Here is a 23926-nt window from a genome sequence, read left to right as displayed (position 1 = left end):
TTCCTGCCCATATTGTGAGCTACATTGCACTTACACTGTCCTGGCTCTTCAAAATATAAACACCTTGTTAAAACATGTATTTAGCATTCAACTTCTGCCACTATGAGGCTTTGACTGTGTACTAAAGACTTACGTGGTGTTGCACCTTGAAGCAATGATGAATTTTAATGGTCATTTTACTTCATCGTGGTGAAAACTGCACAGTGTTCAAATGTACCATGCAGTACAGCCGTAGACAGACATTTCAAATTGGTATGATTGGATTGGAGGATATGGATTAACATCTCTACACTTCTTAATCACTCTATTAGCCCCCATTGCCTTGTGCAACAGCAAGTCGGATTTTTCAACTCAATTTCGACTCACTAAACACAATAAATCTCACAAAAACTGTCTCTTTTAGTCCCCTGTTCCAAAATTCTGGTTTGGTGAAAATAAACCCCTAATTCACTGAGTTTGATGTGAAAATATCCCGACTCTGCACACTCCCCCCCCCTGCTGTCTTTTTCTATTCATTTCTCACTCATCTATGGAGGCAGACAGTTAAATTAGCTAAACAAAATGACAAAAATCCCTTCTGAGAATCGTGATAGTCAATAAATCTTCTTTTAATTGATCTTCTGTTAGATGTATAACTATGCAAATGTTTGCGAATAATTTTGCCCTATGTGAGTGTTCTGTTAACACTCTGTCTATGCTGCCCCACATTAAGTTGGCCATAAAAGTTGTCTTGAAAATAATACATCTTTGCACTCAAAATCACCTCAGAACAAGCCTGCTGTGAAATGAGTGCTCGGCTCATGGTTGTTACACATTATATCCATTATATCGAGGGAACATTATAAAGAGGGACACACAAAGGAACAGTGATTCCTGGAAGAAGAGGCCATTAGCGGTTTCTCTGAAGTGATCGAAAATGTTACATGGTGCTCAAACACTCGGCACAAACAGGGGCTAAGAGAAGGGCATCGGATGTTCATAATATTTCTGATCTGTTATTGAATAGACAAAGAAAATCAGCAGCTATAAGAACAAGTCATACGTTTAGGTTTAAAGGGGTCCTATTATAATAATTTCCAGGTTCATATTTGTATTTTGTGCCTCTACTGTCTCCATGCTTTAATGTTCAAAAAGCTCTTTATTTTTCTCATACTGTCTGTGCTGCAGCACCTCTTTTCACCCTCTGTTTGAAACCAGAGCCCAGTCTGCTCTGATTGGTTAGCTGGCCGGCTCTGTTGTGATTGGTCAATCGCTTAGAGATTTGATACTTCCCAAAATATATTTCAATATTCCTCAAATGTATTGTAGATGTTACCCTTCAACATTGTTACCCTCATGTCACAATGTTGCAGATCTCGGAGTCATCTCTCATGTTACTGAATCAATTACTCAATTCACCTGGAAGTCAGTGAGTCACTACCTGGAGATCTGATTGATCCGTATCTTCTGTCTCCGGTCAGTCAACGTTCAGTCCTCTCTTGGGTTTGGTCTCTCACATGTTTTATTCTCCTTCAGGGTGCGCGAGGTGGCAGAGGGGTGAAGGGGCCAACAGGGAAATCAGGAGAAAAGGTCAGCTGACTCTCCTCTCAGCCAATTATAACACCCTGTCTGTTATCGTTTATGGGTGCAAACACTCACACTCTCAGCTGTGCTTTCCCACTTTTTATCCGTCACATTTTTATAGGGCATCTCCGGAAATGATGGACCCCCAGGATCTAGTGGAGAAAGGGTAAGAGGAACGCTGTTAATATATGTGATTAATTGAGTGATCAGTTGATTTGATTGCCTGTTGTAATGCCTGGTTATGTTTTATAGGGACCTCAAGGGCCGCAAGGAAGGAATGGAGAGACAGGACCGAAAGGCACAAGCGTGAGTGGTGACAGAACAAAATCATTTGAAATTTGGTCATTAATCGGAATCTGTATTGCATTTCTTCAAATGTGTGTGTGTCCTCTCCACCCAATCTTTTATTTTTAGGGCACTTAGTCACTATACACTTGCATAGCATACTGGCAAGTAAACTGGCATTTTGTACAGTTACAGTAAGGATCATTTCTCAGGTAAATAAAGTAGGTAGTCCTCTTTCCCATTGTTAAAAACATTTTTTTTTCCAGATCATTTTCATGGTTTCTTTATAAATCATTTCATTTCATTTTTTGTTAAAGGGACCGTTTATGCCAAGATCAAAAAACAAATGTTCCTGCTATTTATTAATTTAGTTTCAGCTGCAACTATTGGCTGAGAAGATGCTTCCCTTTTTCCAAATATACTACTGCTTTTTAGTATAACACTAAAGATGAAAGAAACATGAAGGACAATTTAGGTTGAACTGTCCCTTTAAGATAGGGCTCAAACTAAAAACTAAAGCCAGTACATTCTGCCATTTCAATGTTAGATACAGAAAGAAAAACAAGAACAAGAAAAATTCACTTCCAAGCCTTGACAGAGAAAACACAATCTTCCAAAAATACAAAAGGTCTCAAACCTTGGCAAACAGCGAGTGACCTCTAAGCTAGAATCAGATTTTTTACGAGTTTCTTTTTTTACATCATGGCAGGAATGGCAGCTGGTATTTTGTTGAGGTGCATGCTGCATGCAGCCAGTTTTTCATACAGCTTCAGGGGGTGCACTTTGTCATTTTCTGACAAAAGAGTTCTGACTGAGAAGCCGCTGAGTGTGCTGCCATGAATCAACTACAGTGGCCTGCAGGGGACAGTTTCAGCAGTCAGATTGTAATATTTGGCAGCTCAATGAAGAAACTGCAAGCAGGGTGGGAGCCCGCTTTTATCCTGAGCTCCAAATAATTTATCACCTTGTTCTTGTTGTGTGTGTGTGTGTGTGTGTGTGTGTGTGTGTGTGTGTGTGTGTGTGTGTGTGTGTGTGTGTGTGTGTGTGTGTGTGTGTGTGTGTGTGTGTGTGTGTGTGTGTGTGTGTGTGTGTGTGTGTGTGTGTGTGTGTGTGTGTGTGTGTGTGTGTGTGTGTGTGTGTGTGTGTGTGTGTGTGTGTGTGTGTGTGTGTGTGTGTGTGTGTGTGTGTGTGTGTGTGTGTGTGTGTGTGTAGGGTCCTTCAGGGAAAGACGGACTCCCAGGTCATCCAGGTCAAAGAGGAGAGCCGGTGAGTGATGTCAATATTTCACTGAGTTTAAAAAGTTTAACGGTTGATACACTTTGTCTTGGAGGAATAGTTTTCACCACACGCCCACATAAACACACACCAATGTAACAGTTTATCAGCTCAGATTTTTAAAATGAAACTATGACAAGAAAATATATTTGGGATACTAGTAAAAGAAATACAATCAATTAAATTGTTTCACATAAATATGTTTTCCACCTCTCCCAAATGTCCTTAAATATAGTTCCTGAAGTCACATGAAGAAGGTGATTGTTTTTAATAAATTATATCATTTGATTTCTCTGTAGTTGAGTTGTCCGAGCAATTATTATTTTACTTTTCTAGCAGCTATACTCAAAAACAGGTTTTTTGTTTTATCTTTGTGGTTGTGAATGTAAAAGCCCAAAGTTTGTCAAAATTCAAAGTATTTTTTGTCCCAAATATAGTCACCTATTCTCTATAATGTTACAGAATGTCACTGTTACAAGAAATGATAATGTCAGAATATAATTTCTTCCCATCTTTTTTCTGTGACTGCAGGGTTTCCATGGGAAGACGGGGCCTCCGGGACCCTCAGGTGTAGTGGGGCCACAGGTGAGATCAACACTGTGACTCAGTTGTGTTATGAAATGTTCCTCCTGCCTTGTGTTGGTGTTACGAACCCAAACACGTGTTTCTGTTTCAGGGCAAATCAGGTGAAACTGGTCTAATCGGGGACCGAGGTCACCCGGGGGCCCCAGGTGTTCCCGGAGAGCACGGTCTACCTGGGGCCGCTGGGAAGGAAGGTGGAAAGGTGGGTCTATACACACACACACACACACACACACACACACACACACACACACACACACACACACACACACACACACAGACACAGACACAGACACAGACACACACACACACAAACATTGTGCATTATTAACTCAGCCCTAGTTACATATGTCACATGTAACATATTGTATATATTTGTTTAAAATATAAAGATTTTCCATGTCATTTTTTTCTTTTCTCTACATGCTAACAGCGAAAATGGTTAAAGAAAACTGAGCTTTTGTAAAACTCTTTCAAGGGTGATGATTTTCAGTAAATACGTTTTTCCAGTGTTGATATTTAGACAGGTATAACACACGTGTGCTCACATGTATCTCCTTTGTGAGGCGTCCCAAAATGGGCCTGTTTTTTCATGCAGACTGCGCATTTTCCCACAGCAGTGCTGGTAGTGGCGTTGCTAACAGGACTTTTTACATGTTAACACACACATGTACAGTTACTCTTTCACTATATTGCAGTAGAGGTGTCAGAAACTACTAAAGAAGTCACTGCCTCAATACTTCAACACCACCAGTTTTCAAGTAGGCCTCATAGAGTCATTGTTTTTGTTTACGATTGTTTTTTTGTGTGTCAGGGCGATCCGGGTTTGCCTGGGACTTCTGGGAAGAACGGTCCTGCAGGAATGAAAGGGTTCAGGGGGAGCAGAGGACCCGGCGGACTCATAGTAAGCCACACAGAAACAAATACACCATACAAATCACTTTATGTTGTATATTTTATATGATACAATGATGTGTGATCCTTCCAGGGACCTCCTGGTTTGAAAGGAGGGTCCGGACCTACTGGATTATCAGGAGGAATAGTGAGTAACAGTACTTTTATTTTTGTTAATTCAGTTTAAGAGGCCTTCAGACAAAAATCTGCTTTTTGTTTGTAAAGAAATATGCATATTTCTTCAGTGTTTTCCACTTAACAAATTCCTGTAAGTAATCAAAATGTTATTTTATAATTGAAAACAGTGTCAAACACAATAATGACTCCAGCTGTTTTTATTCATCCATCATTATAAGCCTTTAATGACTGTAGAAATAGCCTTAACTAAAGCTAACACTATTTTTCTTTCCTGTTATGTGTAATAGAAAGATATCTTATTCAATGAACTTTCATCTCTGTATTACATAACTGAATGGGGCTATGTTTAAATCCAAAAATAGCCCAGTAACGGACATCTGAGCATAAATATTCATGATAGTGGGAAGACCTATGGACTCTATTTTCCTCTTGGATTTCATGAATATTATCCAGTGCCATATCTTCTGTAGATATTACGTAGGCTGCAGGGCAATGTTTCATTATGTTTGAACTAATAATAAGCCTAAAAATACACTAAATAAAGGCATTACATCTTGTTCTGTCTGCAGGGGGCCTCAGGTGAGCGGGGCCCTCCAGGTGCCGCCGGGGCCATCGGACAGCCGGGCCGGGGCGGAGCCATCGGAGGACCTGGAGCGATGGGAGAGAAGGGCGAGCCTGTAAATACAGCTAAAACATTATTTTGATGTCACTGTATTTATTTAGTAGTTCTTTCACTATGTGTTGCCTTTAGACTTCATCATTGTTCAGTGACGATGCGACTGATTGATGTCCTTTTATAAATGACTGCTGACATTTTTTTTTATATAGTTATTGCAACGTTGGACTTTTGCAGAATTTTGTTTTGGTTGAAAGAAAATAAGAGTATAAAAAAAAGTGCATTTGGCAAAAAAACTCATGTTTAATTCAATCTAGCAAATGTGTGGTTTATATTTACTCAAAGAAGCCGAGAGGCCGAACTAGATCAAATGTAATCATTGTTTATTTAATGGAAGTTATATTGTTATACTGATACTCAAAAACATTATAGCACATTATTGTCTTCATGCTGCTTAAGATTTTTTATTTAAGCACATGAAGTTAAATCCATAATCAATACTGATGAGAAAAATACAACAAAGGGAAATTCTATTTTGATAAGTTGATCTTAGAGGTGATCTATTATGCAAAATCCACTTTTTCTCATGTCTCTTCTACATCAACATGTGTCCCCTCTGTGGAAAGAGATTCTGAAAGTTTCTCTTTTTGTCCTGATCCATTTATATAAAAACTGAAAATGAGCTGATCAGATTTTGTCCACTTTATGATGTCATAACGATTTTTTGTCTTGTGTAACCATTAGCCAATCAGCAACCAACGTAACACCCCCCACCTTATCACCTGAATCTCCTCCTAGAGCACCATTGTGTTCTTTTTAACCAAATATCTCTCAGAGGGGCATGGGGAGGGGCTCCTTATTTTCATCTAAAGTAACAGACCCAGAATCAGCACTTTTGAAACAGGGCTGAAACAGAGGGGATTATGGGATGCTGCCATGATCTGTTTGGTGTTTGGAGCCAAACACTTCAGAGACAGGTTCTGTATATATCTGAGACCTATAATATAATGATGAAAAACAGTATAATAGGGTGTTTTTTCTGCTTGTATAAAGAATAACACGTGTTGTCGTGTCTGTATTTCAGGGAGAGAAGGGTCCGGTAGGTCCTGCCGGTCACGATGGAGAGCAGGGGCCTCTGGGGATGATGGGGGCTGTGGGCCCCGGGGGACCTCCAGGAGACGACGGGGATAAGGTGAGATGTGTGTGTCTGGGAGTCAAAGAGGCAAACGGATAGTGTGTGTTCATACTGTGGGGATAACCTGTGTGTCCTCTGTGTGTTTGTGTCTTCAGGGAGAGCTGGGAGAGTCCGGGCAGAAAGGGGGCAAAGGCGACAAAGGAGAATCTGTGAGTCTGGAGAATATCAACATGGACTGAACTCCATAAGTAGAGCAGATCTGATCATCTTAATGTGTCTGTCTGTCTCTCTCTCTCTCTCTCTCTCCTCCCGTGCCCCTCTCTCTCTCTCCTCCTCTCCCTCTCTCTCTCTCTCTCCTCCTCTCATCTCTCCGCTCCTCTCCCTCGTCTCGTCTCTCTCTCATCTCTCTCTCGTCACTCAGCTCTCTTCTCCTCTCCTCTCTCATCCTCTCTCGCTACCTCGTCACTCTGATGCAACCAGGGTCTCTCTCTCTCTCTCTCTCCTCTCATCCACAGGGCCCTTCAGGTCCAATCGGCATCAAGGTGTAGTTGGTCAGTCAGGACTTCCGGTGAGTAAACATCCCTCCATCTTCTTTTGGTGTCTTGAAAACTGAAAAATTGTTTATTATTCAAAAAGTGAATCTCTTATGTAGAAAATTCATAGTTACAAGTTGTTTTCCACACCCAAGTTCTGTAAAATCTTATCTCATAATAATGCATTCATTATAAAATGAGTAATTACATTTTTTATTTTATTTTTTGGCTTTGAGAAGATCGATATCTCTCGCATCGTCTTTTAAATATGAAGCAGATATAGATGTAAAAAAGTCTGCACAACAATTTTCATTTCTGATTTCTCCTCCAAGTTTTGTTCTCACTGCCTGCAAGTAAATGTGTACCTGTTAAACAACATTTTGAGAGTTACACCTCTGTTAATGGGACCTTGAATCATTTAGTCGCTCACTCCTTGCTCTCCTTGTTGTTTCTCAGGGTATAGACGGACTGCTGGGCCCCCGGGGTCAGCAGGGCATGTACGGCCCAAAAGGAGACGAGGGGCTCCGTGGCTTTAAGGGCTCCAGAGGACCATTAGGATTACAGGTGAGATTTGTCCATCAGTGAGGCTGCAGATCAATGCAGTGATATCTTCTGAGTAGACAAAGTGACCTTTTTGCTTCATCCTCCAACCTGTGTGTTTTCTCAGGGAATGCCCGGCCTCCCAGGAGAGAAGGGTGAGAGCGGACATGGGGGGTTAATGGTGAGCTCATATCCCCTTTTTAATATCCGTCCCAGATTTATATCACATTTCTCCTTGCAAGTTAATAATCTGTTATGTCTCCCTCCTGGTTTCAGGGTCCACCTGGTCAACAAGGCCCCTCTGGTCCTCAAGGACCTGTTGGAGGACAGGTACGTCTCACAATAATGTTCATGCATCCTCGTTCAGTCGTAAACTTGATTTTTATTCTGACGTAACACTGTGATTTCTTCTGTCTTGTTCAGGGTCCGGCTGGTAGGGTGGGGATGATAGGAACGCCGGGTATTGTTGGAGAGAAGGTAATGAAATTGTATGATGATGATCCTTCAAAAATAAATAATCTCTTCCATGATTTCTCACACATCATTTGCTCCTCTCTCAGGGGGAGGACGGAGAGGCGGGTGACCCCGGAGGAACAGGTCTTCCAGGAAGCATGGTGAGTTGGTTTGATTCATTTCTTCAGACTTGCCCCTATAATCTTTTCTTTTAAAGCTTCTCTTGCTCTTGTCTTCTGCTCCAGCTCTCTTATCGTTGGCTCTGCTTCTTTGTTTCTTTAGGGAGGAAAAGGAGACCAGGGGGAGAAGGGAGACACTGGTCTTTCAGGAGCAGCGGGTCCTCCAGGAGCCAGGGGCCCAACAGGGGAGGATGGAGCCAAGGGCAACTCTGTGAGAAACAATCTTACATAAAACCCTCGTCCATGACTGCACTGTTATGTACTGTAGATTATAATGCAACACAAAGCTCTGTGATGAACCTACATTATAATGCACACGTTAAAAGAGTTGTTCCATAATATACTTTACTGTTCATTGCCCTAGAAAGGCTAAACAAAGTTACATATTTGGTTAAAATGGAGGTAAACCTTAATCTGGACATCAGATTTTACAATGTAACAAATGCCCTATGTGTGTATAGGCAGAACCAATGCAAACTGCAGTGTCTAAACTCTGACTCTAAAAGCTTTACTCTCCAACAGAGAAACATTCTGTATAAAGCTAATAAAAGTGAGCTACGGGTGAAAGCTAGCTGTAGAAATAGCCTTAACTAAAGCTAAAACATTTTGGTCCTGTTATGTGTAATAGAAATATATCTTATTCAATTAACTTTCATCTCTGCATTACATAACTGAATGGTGAACTGAAAATCCCAAAATGGTTGAGAAAATAGCCCAGTAACGGACATCTGAGCATAAATATTCATGATAGTGGGAAGACCTATGGACTCTATTTCCCTCTTGGATTTCATGAATATTATCCAGTGCCATATCTTCTGTAGATATTACGTAAGCTCCAGGGCAATGTTTCATTATGTTTGAACTCATAATAAGCCTAAAAAGACACAAAATGAAGGCATTACAACATGTTCTGTCAGGTTTAACTCAACGTTGCTGCTTCTGTAGTGACTGTTCTCTGTCTTTGATTCAAAGCAAATGAAAGCATTAAAATATGATGTTATATTTGCTCCTTCTGTCCTCAGGGTCCTCCAGGTCTCACCGGGGACCTCGGACAGCAGGGAGAGGCTGGACCCAATGTGAGTGCTGGACTTTCTATACCTTTTGCTCTTTTCTCACTTCATCATCTTCAATTTAATTTTTTTTTGATTTTGTTTATGGAAATCTTGTTGATATTTAAATGCAGTTTTAAAAAAAAAAGGGATTACGACTTTTTCTGAAACAATGATTTAAGAGTTAAGTATGGAATTAGGTCAAAATTACATTTAAATCAAGGATTAATAATGAACAATTATATAATATAAAATATTTTTCTGAATCCTGATTTGTTTTTCTTGTCTAAAGATGATGTGTAGAGTTTTTAAGAAGATATGTTTATTTCGACAAAATGAAAGACTGCGTTCCCTCATGACAGGATGTTTTTATTTGAAAAAATCTTTTTAAACATTTGCTTTTTGGATTTCTGGATCAAAAACAACCACCAATCCCTTGCTTCTGCTTTCTTTAATATCTCTCCTGATATTATCAACCTTAGCATGTCCCTTTAAATTAAGGTTTTCTACATTTAAGGCTTTGATGTTGCATAACTTACATTTTACTTTCTGATGCAATATAATGTAGTTTTCACCTGCTAACTATTTTTCTATTTGTTTTCCTCATCAGGGAGTGGATGGTGTGGCGGGGACTAAAGGAGACATAGGAGACACCGGGAAATCTGTGAGCTCCTCCCTTTCTCATCACACACCATATCATCCATGGCGTTCTTTATTTGATAAACCTGAAAGATGATGTTATCATCCAACTGGCCATATAAATAGTTTCTTATATCCATCAGGGACCCCCAGGAGCGGCAGGAGAACAAGGACCGTCTGGATCTCCTGGGCGAAGGGTTTGTGTTTTAATGTTCACTTTTCGCAATAAAAGGTCTTAAAGAATTAGACCTATGCTATATTTGTTTTTGAGTAATGTACTTACATTATCCCAAATGTTTTCAACAATTTAACACCTAGAGAAAACTCTCATTTGTATTGTTAAGGAATGTTTTTTGTTGTTGCCAGAAATAGGATTGTATCCCCATTTATGATACACCTTTTAGATCTTGGACTTTTTAGTGGAAACATTAGCAATCGTTGGCGAGCGAGCTATGTCAGAAAAACCCAGTTTCTTTACATTTTTTACTTATTTATTCATGGTGTGGAGAAAACAACTTAACATTTCACAATGTCACCAAACTCAGTCTTTTATTACTGTTTTGATCGAGAGACCAATAGTGGCAGAAAATTATCTTATGTCTGTTTAAGTTAAAGATTGAACTCTAGTCCTTTGTGAGAATAGTAAGAATGGTACTTTTTCTACATCTCACCGTTTGTGTTTCTGTGTGTGTTTGTGTGTGTGTGTGTGTTTCTGTGTGTGTGTGTGTCTGCGTGTAAGTGTCTAAGTGTGTGTGCATCGAAGCGTCTGACAGATTCAGGTTGAAATGTTTTTAAATTGTTCTCCTTCAGGGCCACTTGGGAAAAGCAGGAAAGGAAGGAAAGGCTGGCCTGAAAGGAACAAAGGTGAGAGTTTGAAACATCTCTTTGAATATTAACAGCTGAATGCTCGCAGCTCCTGAAAGTCACCTTGCTGCCCATCTGTTTCAGGGGGAAGCTGGTTTCGAAGGCCCCGTAGGAAAGACAGGGCCCGTAGGTGCCCAAGGATACGCCGGAAAGCCCGGCCCTCAGGGTTTGAGAGGGATCCACGGCCCTGGAGTGAGTCAGACGGTGAAGAATGGAGTCGTTTAAGTGGAGCGTGGAAAAGATGGATGCTCAATTACTTCTGTTCTTGTGTTTTTCTCTCAGGGTGAACAGGGTTTAAACGGAGCACATGGCCAAACAGGACCCCCAGGCCCCATGGTGAGATGAATCATCAAATCTAGAATAAAAAAAAATACTATTTCATAATAAAAATAAGAGAAAATAAAGCAATCTATTGACAGTATATGACAGTGTGATAAAAACACTAATATCACATCTATTCTGCTAAACTAGAAGAGGTATAAGTAAGTAAGTAAAAAAGTAAGTAACATTTATTTATAAAGTGCTTTTCCCAGACATAGTCACAAAGTGCTTGACAAAGCATTAAAACATCATACGAGTCATAAAAGATTAAATGACCACACAAGCCACGTGTTGAGAAGTGCTAAAAACACAATACATTGTGAAAAACAGTAAAATAGAATAAAAGCACACAAGTTACCCAAACGCCTGCCCAAACAGGAATGTCTTTAAATGACATTCATATATATGTATACCCCTTTACCAAAGCAATTAATTTAGTTAAGAGTGATACATTTATGAGTTTTTAAATGCGCTTTCTACTATCAAATGAATACTATCACATGACCTGTGAATGAGAGCATGATGAGATAATCAGATCAAGTAAAGTATAAGATTTTAACATTTTGTTTGCATTTGGAGCCCAGGAAATAAAAAAGTTGTTTAAGTCAAATGTTCTTAATGATGTGAATGTAATGATTTCCAAGTGTGATTATGCGTTTGCTGCATCTTGAAATGGATAACACGGAGCGTTACATCAACTTGCGTTTGACCTCATGATAACTTTCTCTGCTCAGGGTCCAACAGGATTACCAGGATTTAAGGGAGACCACGGCAAGAAAGGAGACAAGGTGCCATGATTAACCCTAACACACACAAATATTCACTTTGAACTTAACCTGATTTTGACTTTGAGCTCATTTGTGATGTCTGTGCAGGGTCACGGGGGTTTAATAGGTCTGATAGGTCCGCCAGGAGACATCGGAGAGAAGGGGGACCGAGGACTGCCAGGAAACCAGGGACAGACGGGGCCCAAAGGAGATGAGGTGATGAAAATATACACAAACAAACATACAGATACACACAAGACCAGCCAGGAAAAGGAGGCAACTTGTGTGCAGGGTTTTGGGCCACGCCACTATATTAGTGTTACTGTAGGCACAATTCAGTTTGATTCATACCGTGGTTTTACTTGTGTTTCCTGTCAACAAAGAAACTCATAAAGTTGATTTTTAGTTACATTAAATGTACAGAATCCCTTTAAAACAAAACTGATATATGGACCATGATACTTTCTGTAAAAATCAAGGCATTCAAACATTAAATGTGTTCATGGACTTAATGAAATATGAAGGCAATTGATCTGTTTTGCTTACATTTATTTAAAGCTTATAGTTAGCATATCATGTAGATGTTGCTAGACATAGTGTTGTCTTCTGTTGGTTGAACAATGTCCATGCATAGTTTCTGTTGTATATCTGACTATAGTATACATAATCGGCTAGCCTGACTAGCATAATGTAGCTAACATAAAACAATTGAGATATTGTCAAAGCTGAGGTTGAAACCTTTTTTATTTACTTTTTTTAGGAAACTGGTCCATGGATTTATTTTGGTTAGCTTAATAACATTTATTTTGTAGTATTAAGCAACCATTTATTTTTATTTGTAATGATCCTGCTATAGTCATATCCCATTAAAGGCTTCAGATTGACTTTTTCTAGCTTTACTGGAAGTTCACTTTGATACATGCAAGCCTAGTAGAATCGTTTCATTGGGACCCCAGCATTTTAAAAGGATATCAATTATAATTGTTATCACAAAAAACCTGAACGTTGTAGTATTTCCTCCTGCACACCTTGCTGACTTTTTCTCACATTTTCTTTTCTCTCGTGTGTGATATCAGGGTGGAGTTGGTACATCAGGTCCCATCGGCCCCCCCGGCACCTCGGGTCTGTCCGTGAGTAAACCCTAAACTCTTGCTTCCTCCACATCAGGATAACCGGTGCGTGATTCATCTTACCTCTTTGTGATTTTAACGTTAACTCTTTTGTTTCCTCTGACAGGGTGCTATTGGTACAAAGGGCTCTAAAGGAAACCAGGTAACTGTGACGCTTATTCTTTCATTGAATTGATGTCAGTAATATCACTTTGGAGCTTTATATCCACCCTGAAATGATCCCTTTGCTCCGTGTTTAGGGTCCGATTGGTCCCAGAGGAGACCTCGGGCCAGCCGGACTTCCAGGACTACCAGTGAGTTCTACTTAAAGACATTTAACTTACAATGAACAGAAATCAAATGATCACCACCTGATCTAAACCTGTTTCTTTCCCTCCACATTCTTTCCTTGCAACTCCCACTTTAATTTCCTCTCCTCCCTACTCCTTTCTTCTATTCTTCTCTCCTCTTCCCCTTTTTATCTCTCCCTGTTCTCTCCTATCTTCTTTCCTCCTTCCTTTCTCTTTTCTACTCCTTTCATCTCCTCTTGTCTCCCTTTCTCTCCTCCCCCTCTCCTCTCCTATCCCCTTTCCTCTCTTCTCTCCCTTTTCATCTCCTATTTATTCCTTCCCTCTCCTATCTTCTCTTTTCCTCACGTCTTATCTCCTCCCCTCATTCCTCCTTTCCTTTCCTATCTAATCTTCTCCTCTAATCTCCCCCCTTTCTTTCCTTTCTTCTCTCATCTTTCTCTCCCATATCTATTCCTCTCCTCTCCTCAGGGAAAGCCAGCAGTCGGCATCTCCCCTCTGCCAGAGCGAGGACGGAGGAGGAGAACCAACTCCTTGGTGGACGGTGCTGCACTTGAAGAGGAGGAGGAGGAAACAAGGGATGGAGGAGAGGATGAATGGATGCAGGCGGACCAGGCAGAGCCGGACGCCTGGATGAAGGAGACGGAGGGCAAAGGCATGGAGGAGGTGTTTGCGTCTCTGTCCTCGATGAAGGTGGAGGTGGATGGTCTAAGAAACCCCCATGGGACGTACCTCAGCCCGGCCCGAACCTGCAAGGAGCTCTGGCTCCTCCACCCGGAGCTCCCCAACGGTACCTCATGTCAAAAGTCAAAGTCAACTTTATTGTCAATATTTCAGTTTGTGTGTACAGACAGAGAGATCGAAATACTGTTTCCCAGAATCCCGAATACAAAAACAAATATATTTAAAAATATGTATAAAAATATGTATATACCTGTTAGGAAAAATATCACTCGTCACCGCCTTGAGCTTCAATATCAGGATCCATGTATTTATTATCCTTGCAAGAATGGAAGTAGTCGTCACATACAGAGCATATGGGACAAATAGTTCCTGAACAGTGTCCTTCACATGCTGATATACAAGAGAGGGAGTTACACAGTCACAAGATATAGAATACATATAAAAGTTCAAAGCAGTATTCAATGTTTAGTTCAGATTAGCTAAGGCCTGCGTAAGCAATAAACATGACAGTCATATGTCTATCTCCATAGAGGCTGAATCATCATGTTAATCACATACTGTAGCTATCATATGCCTAAAACAGTCCTGATGCTCTTCTAGGTAATCATACTTCCTGTTACGTACACAGCTATAGGTCCTTTGTTATCATGTGCTGCTCTGATATTAGAAGAGTACATTCAGTATTTTCCCAGCAATACCTATATATACACATTCAACAGACACATTTATACATATGCACACATTAAGACATGAATAAAAGCACAACAATCAATATATACAAATTAAAAGTCACTTCAAAATCTTTGAGAAATGTACATTAGTGCAAGACTTTGTTATTATAGCTGCCTGCATGTCTCAATGCATTGTATCTGGATTTCCGACCGACTAGCAAATATGGTGTGTAGAAAAACACAACTTTAAGATCAAGAAGAAGCCGGAAAGGTGGATTCAGGTGCAGCCGAACAGGTTCAATACTTATACTCAGTACAGGACAACACTACAATCCTGTTCTCTGGTCTTCTTTCATAACATCACTCAATCAATCAATGTTTATTTATATAGCCCAATATCACAGATGTTACATTTGTCTCAGTGGACTTCACAGTTTGTACAGAATATCAGTATGACAATATGACATCCTTAGACCCTCACATCGTACAAGGAAAAACTTCAAACATCATATAACCTTCTATTCTTATCCTATTTCTTAATACGGTATCTTTTGTAATCAGGGTCACAGTGACATGCTCCTAATATCCTCTTTCTGTTTATTTAGATTCAACAGTTAGTGTTGTTGGGCAGTGTGTGTAACATTGCCCTTTGACATCTGATACTAATACACTCAATCAATCTATCTATCTATACTATATTATACTATTAAAACTGACCTTTCTTATTCTTCTACACTGTGTGTGTTGTGCTTCTCCAACTGATACCATCTGTTTGATTTCTCTCTGTTTGGTGAGTTTGTTGTTGACAGTATTATTAGCCTTGAGTCTTTCTGACCTGTCTGCCCTACTGTCGATTTTTCTCCGTCGCTCCAGGTGACTACTGGATAGATCCAAACCAGGGTTGCCATAGAGACTCATTCAAGGTGTTTTGTAACTTCACCGCAGAGGGAGATACGTGTCTTTACCCTGCCAAGAAGTTCCAGTCGGTTAGTTTACACACACACACACGCACACGCACACGCACACGCACACGCACACACACACACACACACACACACACACACACACACACACACACACACACACACACACACACACACACACACACACACACACACACACACACACACACACACACACACTTGGCATCTGTGTATCTTTTGGTTATGTGTAGTTGAAGCTGAGTGTATTGTTTTGTTTGTCATCAGGTAAAACTAGCAGCCTGGAAAGGGGAAAAGTCTAACACCTGGTACAGTAAATTCAGGAAAGGAAAGCAGGTAAGGTGTTATGATTTTGCACGCTATCATTGTATGTCAGTGTGTTTTTGTACATGACTTCAAGGAAAAATGACTTCAAATAGGAAACAGTTTAATCCATGCTGTAAATGTGGGACATATTTGGTCAAATGCTGTTTAGTAGCTAATAAAGCGGCAGTAGAATGCACTCAAATTATAATAAGTGGGTATTTGAAGGAGCATTCACAACATTTGGCAGATGTTATTTATAGTGTCAACATTGCCTCTCAGTATCTATTATTGTGTCAAAAACATTACATACATTGAAGTAAGACATTTTGGCAGCAATCACTCATCAGTAACGAGTCAACCAGAAAAGGCTCTCTATCAATCTAAAACAGAATTGAAAAGTCTAAAGTAAAATTAAAATAAGTACAAATCAGTGCTGTTATAACCTAGGTGTGATTCTCAAAGTCAAAGTCAACTTTATTGTCAATCTTTGAGTTTGTGTGTACAGACAGAGAGATCGGTTTCCCACAATCCCGAATACAATAACAAGGATATATAAAAATATGTAAAATCCTATATACTGTATACACAGACACATTTATACATATGCACACATTAAGACTTAAATAAAAGCACAACAATCAATATATACATTCTGGTGTTCTCCGTGCAGATTTCCTACTCGGGGGCGGACGAGGTCCCGGTCCACGTGGTCCAGCTGACCTTCCTGCAGCTGCTGAGCGCCACAGCCAAGCAGACGTTCACCTACCACTGCCTGAACTCGGCCGCCTGGCTGCACGCCGACTCCTTCAGCCACCAACACGCACTGCGCTTCAGGGGCGCCGACGGGGAGGAGCTGACGCACGAGAACGCACATTACATCAGCGCGCTGTACGACGGGTGTCAGGTGAGTTACACAGAAATACATAATAGTGTTGTTATAGTCATCAAAAACTAAAATAAGTAATTGAAGATATTGTTACTAAAATGAAAGTCAATAAAGTATATCCTATGAACTGTGAATACATTTTCTTCAACTTTTGTGCCATTTAACAAATTCCCATTATGTAATGGACATTAAACATTAAACATTAGGCATTCAGTCAGACAACTCTTAATATGTTTATTATAAGCAGCATATAGTTTGAGTTTGGCGTCTAGGCTCGGGCCTCATCACTCCACAGATTTACAAAGAACATTGAGTGATGATTAGATAACTATCCCCCGAGCCTACAGGTGGAAGCTGGGGTGGTGGTGGGGCAGGCGAGCAGCAGCAACATGAAACACAGCAGCAGGAACATGAACATAGCAATAGCAAGTGAACACAGCAGTGGCAGCAGCAGCATAGCGAGGCAGAGGCAGGAAGACCTGGCAGCTTCAATAGAGCGGCATGTTTAGGAGAATGTGATTGGTTGGTTGTAAGAGAGACGAGGTGCGTCACGTGTTAATGTCTGATTGGTGCTCGAGTTGACTGCCTGAACTAGCTGGCAGGCTTCGCCCCATTTATGGCCCTTTCATTCCAATTTCTCAAATCATATATTTTGTATGTATATGTAGCTCTATATTTATGAGACCTTAAAGCTGGCCTTTATATTAAAACGAACTCAAATGAAATGTATAAAAACTAAAACTCCTGAATAACTGAAACTAAAATAAAACTAGCAAACACATTCTAAATATTATAGCCTTCTTAAGTCAAGGTAAGGTACGTTTATTCATATAGCACAATTCAAATACAAAGGCAATTCAAAGTGCAAGAATAAATTAAAATAAACATTGGAAATTCAGTCGACGTAAAGGATTCAAGAGCTGAAGAACTTTCAGAATAAAACAAACCTCTGAATGACCTCGGGAGAAGCATTGGGAACAGAAACGTTATTGAGCTTTTTGAGTTTCCCCTTCCCTGTAGTGTATTATATAGGTTTTTGTTCTGCAAAGGCTAAAATCACAAAGTTCCTGTAACACTAGTGCTTCTATTGGCTAAGCGCTCAAACACATTGTACGTGATAGGCTAAGGTACGGGAAATGTCTTAGCGGTTTACCAATCACAACAGAGCCGGCCAGCAAACCAATCAGAGCAGACTGGGCTCTGGTTTTAGACAGAGGGTGAAAAGAGGTGCTGCAGCACAGGCAGTATGAGAAAAATAAAGAGCTTTTTGAACATTAAAGCAAGGAGACATGTCACAGTAGAGACACTAAATACAAAAATGAACCTGAAAATCAGCACAAAAGGGCCCCTTTGAGCCTTAATGTATTGATTCGGAGACAGTTTCTTCCCGCGGGCAGTGAGACTGTTAAACAATTGAACAATTGAACTGCTGAAACAATTTCATAACATTCATCTGCTACTTAGTAATATATATCTACTATCTAATATATATCATTCCAATAACTTGTATATAGACTCGTACTGCACTATTCCACTTTTTTTTCTCTCTCACTTATTTTAGAACTATTTTTCTTTTTGTATTACTTTACTAACTGTATTATTATGTTGCATTGTTGGAGAAGCCTGTGACCTAAGATTTTCAACGACATAATTACTCTGTAGCTATATTAGTTTGACAATAAAGAACCTTGAACCTTGAACCTTGAACCTTGATTGGTGTGAACACATCAACTGATTTCTTATTTAAATGTGTTTTTCTGCTGTAGACGCGCTCGGGGCAGGAGAGGACGGTGTTTGAATTTGACGCTCCACTGTCCACTACGCTCCCAATCATCGACGTGGCCGTGCCGGATTTTGGGAAGGGGAACCAGAAATTCGGTTTCCAAGTCGGGCCGGTCTGCTACAACGGTTAACAAGCCGGAGGAGATTACAACAGGAGTAATTTAATAGTGAAAAGAGCCATGGACACTTTTTACATACAGGGAGAAAACTACATTCAAGACTTACCTGGTGCCACATATTTATAAGTAGATTTACCTACAACAGTGTTCCTTCGTGTAAACATTCTGTCATACGGACATTTATTCACTCTCCTTAATTCATCTTATTCATCTCATGCATTCTCACAACTGACTTGCATATCTTGTTTTCGAGAGCAGTGAAGCGTACATGTATTGAATGTCAATCACATCCTCAGTTACACACATTTCATTTTGTCTGTCCTTCCTCGTTCAAGAAGTGGTGCTCTCACTGTTTTATCCTTGTCTGTTTATACATTTATTGATCTATGCACTCATTCCAATCCATAAAAGATCTTTCACCAAACCTTATTATTACTGAATTATCCTGAAAAATATAAAAACACCACATTTCAGCAACATTCACCCACCATGTTTTTCTGTTATATCATCAAACCTCAATTTGCTGTGTTGTTTTTGTATGTTATTGTAATTTTTTTGTTATGATTTTCTGTTATCAGATGTATACTGGAGTGTTATTCATCACGGTGCTATTATGTGGCTCCTTGTGGAGTACATTTATTTGTAAAGGGGAAGTGGGGCAGTGCATTTTTTTTATATTGTGAAGTGTGTTTTATATTTTTTCAACACCTAAAAACAAACTGTGGCACATTATTGCCTCAAGGTCTTTCTATGCATAGTTGTGTGGGGGAAATGACGGAGTAACATATTTTAATAAAAGTACAAAATGTACATTTAAATTAACATATTGAGATTTAGTTTTGTTGAATATGTTAGTTAAGTAGAGGAAAGCAAAGAAACACATCCACTGCTCTACAGCTTGAAATTCCCTTCAGTGTCTCTTTTATGTCTGCACTTTGATCTGTTTTTCATAATATTCACCCTGCACTTCTCTTTCCAACGATACAGGGGGCCTGATGACTGCATCAGTATAATTTCAATTAAAAAGCCTCAAGTTTTTACCACTTTTAAGTGAAATATCTCAACAACACTCATGATCCCCAGAGGATGATCCTCTTTTCCTTCGAAATTGATTATTTTTAGCTAAATGTTTCGTCAATTATTGCATGACTTGTCATTAACCTTGATACTAAAATTCAAGGTGCAGTGAGGGTCCATGCTAATGTCTTCCCCTGACCACAAACAGGCTGATATGCACGGTTTAAATACGACTGCATTAAGTCACATACTGCCTCCCACATACTTATTCAGTATGTACTGCATACTGCCTACTAAATATACAATTAAAAAGGTAAATATTTGTATAAATGTACTATGCAGCTGGAATATCACTACATACTAAATTTGACTACATACTAAATATGAATGGTATGTTAGTATATGACTCGGACGGATATAATATTTGGTAATCTTCCACCTAAGGATGAATTGTAAAAACTGATCTCTTAACTTTTCGTTTAGCTCAGCTCTGCTCGAGTACAGCCACAAAGAGCCACTATGTGTCTTGTTAGATCAGCATTTGATCTATTATTTCTACCATAACAAATGTTAAGATGGTTTTAGGGCACCACATATACATGTGAAGAAGTACACAGTGCTATAACAATGCACCAAATACTCGCTGAAGCACTTAATGGATTGGCTTCGACTTGTTTTTATGACCTTAAAGTGCCTCATAATTCATCAGTAAAAGCTTAAATTAAATTGTTAAAGCAACCGGTGGAGGGATGACAACAACATGTACGGTCTAACAGTGTTACACCTAAAAGCCCAGCAACTGCTTTTTTGAACCAACTCCAAAGGCTATAGTATAATTGTCTTTAGGTCAGCAGGAGCACACAGAGCTTTTAAGGTTGCCTTTTCTAATTTGAGTCAAAGTCCATTTCTAAATGTTGGGCCTTGAGGGAGGTACATTTGGTTGGCATGAAGCCAGGTTTTTCATGTCCTACTTATACTTGTGTACTTTTACTCAACAGTAGTGTAAGTAATAATGTTATTGTCTGGCCTATAAGCAGTGATGGAATGTAACTAAGTACATTTACTTAAGTAAAAAGTTGAGGTACTTGTACTTTACTTAAGTATTTTCATTTTATTCTAGTTTATACCTCTTTAAGTCCACTACATTTTGTGAGCAAATGTTGTACTTTTCACTCTATTACATTCAGTTGATATATTTAGTTAATTTGCAGATTTAGGTCATTAATACAAAATATAAATCAACTAAAACATTATTTTATATTATAATAGGTTAAGCTACTCAAATAACGATAAAGGGATTCAAATAAACCCAAGTATTGCTACTTGTACTTAATTAATTAATCTGAGTACTTCTTCAACCTCTGCCTATAACATATGAGTAGACTAACACCAATGGTATTTATTGTGTGCTACAGGATAAATATATTTTCCATAGAATTTAGTATCGTATATTTTCTCCTAGTTTTCCACATCTGCAGTAGGCTACATTGAAAACAATGATGCTGAAACTTTGATGAGAGGAAGAAGCAGATGAACACCAGGAATGTTTTACCACTAATATTTTAGTAATTAAATATAGATGGTGTGACATGAAAGTCAGTAACATCAGAGTTAACCTACACCCACAGTGGGAGCAAGCAGCATGAGAATGTGCATATTTTATAACTCTGAGCTTCAATCCAACCTTTTCAGAGAAGGTCAAACACAGTTAAATATTTTTATTCCTTTTCAGTTTGTGTACTGAAGATACCCAGTCCCTACAGAAATAATGTGGAAGTCAAGACGAAAAGGTAAAAAAGGAAGAAGACTTTTTATCTCATGGTTTGTTTTCAAACTGCTAACGGTTAAGCTAACGGTTTGTGGCTAATGATAGCAACCGCATCAATGAAAGTAAGGCCAATACTTTGAGTTAAATATTTGATCATTGATGGGAAATGTGATGCAGAAGATTTTGGTTCTCAGATTAAAGGCACCAACAGTTAGATAAACGTTCATGCTAACAACGATTAGCATCGATCTAAACTAGCTATTGTTAGCTAATGTTAGCTAGCCTTACTTCAAAAAGAAACTGAATCCATAAACAATTGCCTTAACGCACAAAACTGCAATGATTGAAGCGTCTGGTATTATTATCAGTGTATTATGAAATACTTTTCTTCCGTTTTTTCGATTTCAGGATATGGCAAGTGTTTTACAAATATTGTAATATAATTAATCTTTTACTCATTTAGCAGACAGTTCCGGATCATTTAGCTAGTTGGAAAAATATATGTATTTTTTTAGGCAAATTCTAAAATGTTGCATCTGACAGTATTTGAAATTGAGCAAGTTACCTGTCAATTATTCTCTTAATCATTCATTCAGTTTATGAGTAAATTGTCAGAAATAGGGTTGTTACAATTCCCTCATGCCTAAAGTTCATGTCTTAAAATAGCTAGAGTCCCAAAAGATAATGTAGGCCTAATTGCTATCACATACCATTAAAAAAGCAGTTAATCCTAATGATTGATGGACAGACCAAAATGACAAACGATTATTCTATTTAATCTTTTAATCAATTAATTTTCTGTCATTCGAATAATCATGTCACTTATCAACCGTTAAAACATTTTTCAATGACACCCAGGCATATCTTTATGGTAAAACACTGGACTCTAAAACAAAACTGCTATTATTTATACACTAGTGTAACTAAATAAGGCCAACAACACCAACAGTGCTGTCTCACATTGTGCACCCACACAACCATTGAAAAACTGTAAATCCACCCCCTGTGTCAACATACCAGATAATCATCCTTTTCTCCAACTCCTCCTTCCTCACACCCCCTTGTTCACCTTCTCTGACAGTTGTTCTCTGAGTGGCTCTCCCCAGCATGCAGCCAACACCAGTGTTCTTCTTCCACAGCCAGCTGGGATTCAGTCAAGTAGTCCATAATCCTGAGGCTAACCAAGGAAAGTGTACAGTGGTACCTGACGTAGGCGTGGAGTCTGTCCTGAGAGAGATAAGTTGTGGTTCTGATGCCTGCGGTGAGACAAACTTTGGTCAAGACTTGAGAGACCTGAAGGAGTGAAGAGGATGGAGATGGGTCCACCTGCAGCCTTTTTGGTGCTGCAGCTGCTGTTTACTGTCAACTCATGTGAGGTAAGAAGATGCCACGACCTCATACCCCTCTTCTCTGTGTTAGAACATCACAAACCAAGCATGTATTTTTCAATATTACATCAGATGTTCGGGGTTGGTGAAGATGTATAATCTTGTCCCATGGAGAGATAACTTTCAATGTTTTTGTTGTCCGATAATTCTTTCTAACTCATTTTTCTTAACTTTAAAGCATTGAAATAGTGAATTTCATGTTAGTTTTACACACTTTGAAAAAGAAAAAAAATGTGCTTTCACCCTAAAGTATTTTCTACACTGTTTCATGCAGCATAAAAAGGACTGGATAAATATGTTATTTCCTGCCAGAGAAGTTGTTTTCCTTACAGTTACTCCTATAATCACATTATTAAGAATGTATTCTTCAGAGTTTTGTATTCAGAGAAAAACATCTTTGTTTCAGAAGTAGAAGAAGCAACTCTATTAATCCTACATCCGTAAATTCAGTTTTCTTATTTGTTTTCTTATGCCTTCTCTTTGCTCATTGTTGCGGACAATTAGTTTTGGCTTTCAGTCACATTTTACAACTTTGCTTTTGTATTTTGCACCATAAAACATATTGATGTGATGTATTTCCTAGAAATGCAAAAGTAGAGCTGCCTTGGTGACCATAAATACCCTGAAGGTGTTTCAAACTGCTCAGTTGTCGTTTCTACTCTATTGTGGCCCTCCATCTGCTGACGACCATGTTACTCCTAAGTGCTGCTGATTGAAATATTCATGTTAGTTCTGTGTATTCGCTGAAGGGCTTCTTATGTATAATCCATGTGTATCCTGAGGCTTCTTTACTGAGACAAGAAAGCTAGAGCATGTAGCTGCTGATGAGAACAAAGGCATAATAAAACATTTAGCATAGGTTAGTTAAATTGTCGACATATAATAGCTCCAGGCGGTAACCACAGATCAGCGATGTTCTTCTGTAGTTGAGTTGCATTTAGGAGATGCTCGTCTTGTAGTACCGTGAGAAACACTCCCACACACAGCTATTAACACTAATGTACTGTAGCGGGTCTTGGAGACCTCAGGCAATCTTTCACAGCTCAGAAAACATACTAAACACTGTTTCATCTGCTTGATACTACAGGGGAAATTATGCATCACCAAGCAAACC

General features: G+C 39.2%; 1 protein-coding gene across 1 annotated transcript in view; it reads left to right on the top strand.

Annotated features, from left to right (window-relative positions):
• Positions 1 to 19677, top strand: part of LOC117482330 (collagen alpha-1(XI) chain-like) — a 55946-nt gene extending 36269 nt beyond the window's left edge. The window contains 35 exon segments of the mRNA XM_034130429.1: positions 1516 to 1569; positions 1685 to 1729; positions 1816 to 1869; positions 3061 to 3114; positions 3655 to 3708; positions 3800 to 3907; positions 4520 to 4609; positions 4694 to 4747; positions 5307 to 5414; positions 6438 to 6545; positions 6644 to 6697; positions 7004 to 7022; positions 7025 to 7056; positions 7478 to 7585; positions 7689 to 7742; positions 7838 to 7891; positions 7985 to 8038; positions 8122 to 8175; positions 8297 to 8404; positions 9216 to 9269; positions 9853 to 9906; positions 10025 to 10078; positions 10692 to 10745; positions 10830 to 10937; positions 11028 to 11081; positions 11801 to 11854; positions 11942 to 12049; positions 12910 to 12963; positions 13070 to 13105; positions 13203 to 13256; positions 13722 to 14040; positions 15479 to 15591; positions 15814 to 15882; positions 16523 to 16756; positions 18505 to 19677. Coding sequence (XP_033986320.1) covers positions 1516 to 1569; positions 1685 to 1729; positions 1816 to 1869; positions 3061 to 3114; positions 3655 to 3708; positions 3800 to 3907; positions 4520 to 4609; positions 4694 to 4747; positions 5307 to 5414; positions 6438 to 6545; positions 6644 to 6697; positions 7004 to 7022; positions 7025 to 7056; positions 7478 to 7585; positions 7689 to 7742; positions 7838 to 7891; positions 7985 to 8038; positions 8122 to 8175; positions 8297 to 8404; positions 9216 to 9269; positions 9853 to 9906; positions 10025 to 10078; positions 10692 to 10745; positions 10830 to 10937; positions 11028 to 11081; positions 11801 to 11854; positions 11942 to 12049; positions 12910 to 12963; positions 13070 to 13105; positions 13203 to 13256; positions 13722 to 14040; positions 15479 to 15591; positions 15814 to 15882; positions 16523 to 16756; positions 18505 to 18651 — 2832 coding nt within the window. The 3' untranslated portion in view covers positions 18652 to 19677.
• The last annotated feature ends 4249 nt before the right edge of the window (positions 19678 to 23926 follow it).

The sequence above is a fragment of the Trematomus bernacchii genome, unplaced genomic scaffold (assembly GCF_902827165.1).
Source record: "Trematomus bernacchii unplaced genomic scaffold, fTreBer1.1, whole genome shotgun sequence".
In the NCBI taxonomy this organism is placed as follows: domain Eukaryota; kingdom Metazoa; phylum Chordata; class Actinopteri; order Perciformes; family Nototheniidae; genus Trematomus; species Trematomus bernacchii.
Note: the sequence above shows the minus strand (reverse complement) of the source record. Positions and strands in the feature narration are given on the sequence as shown.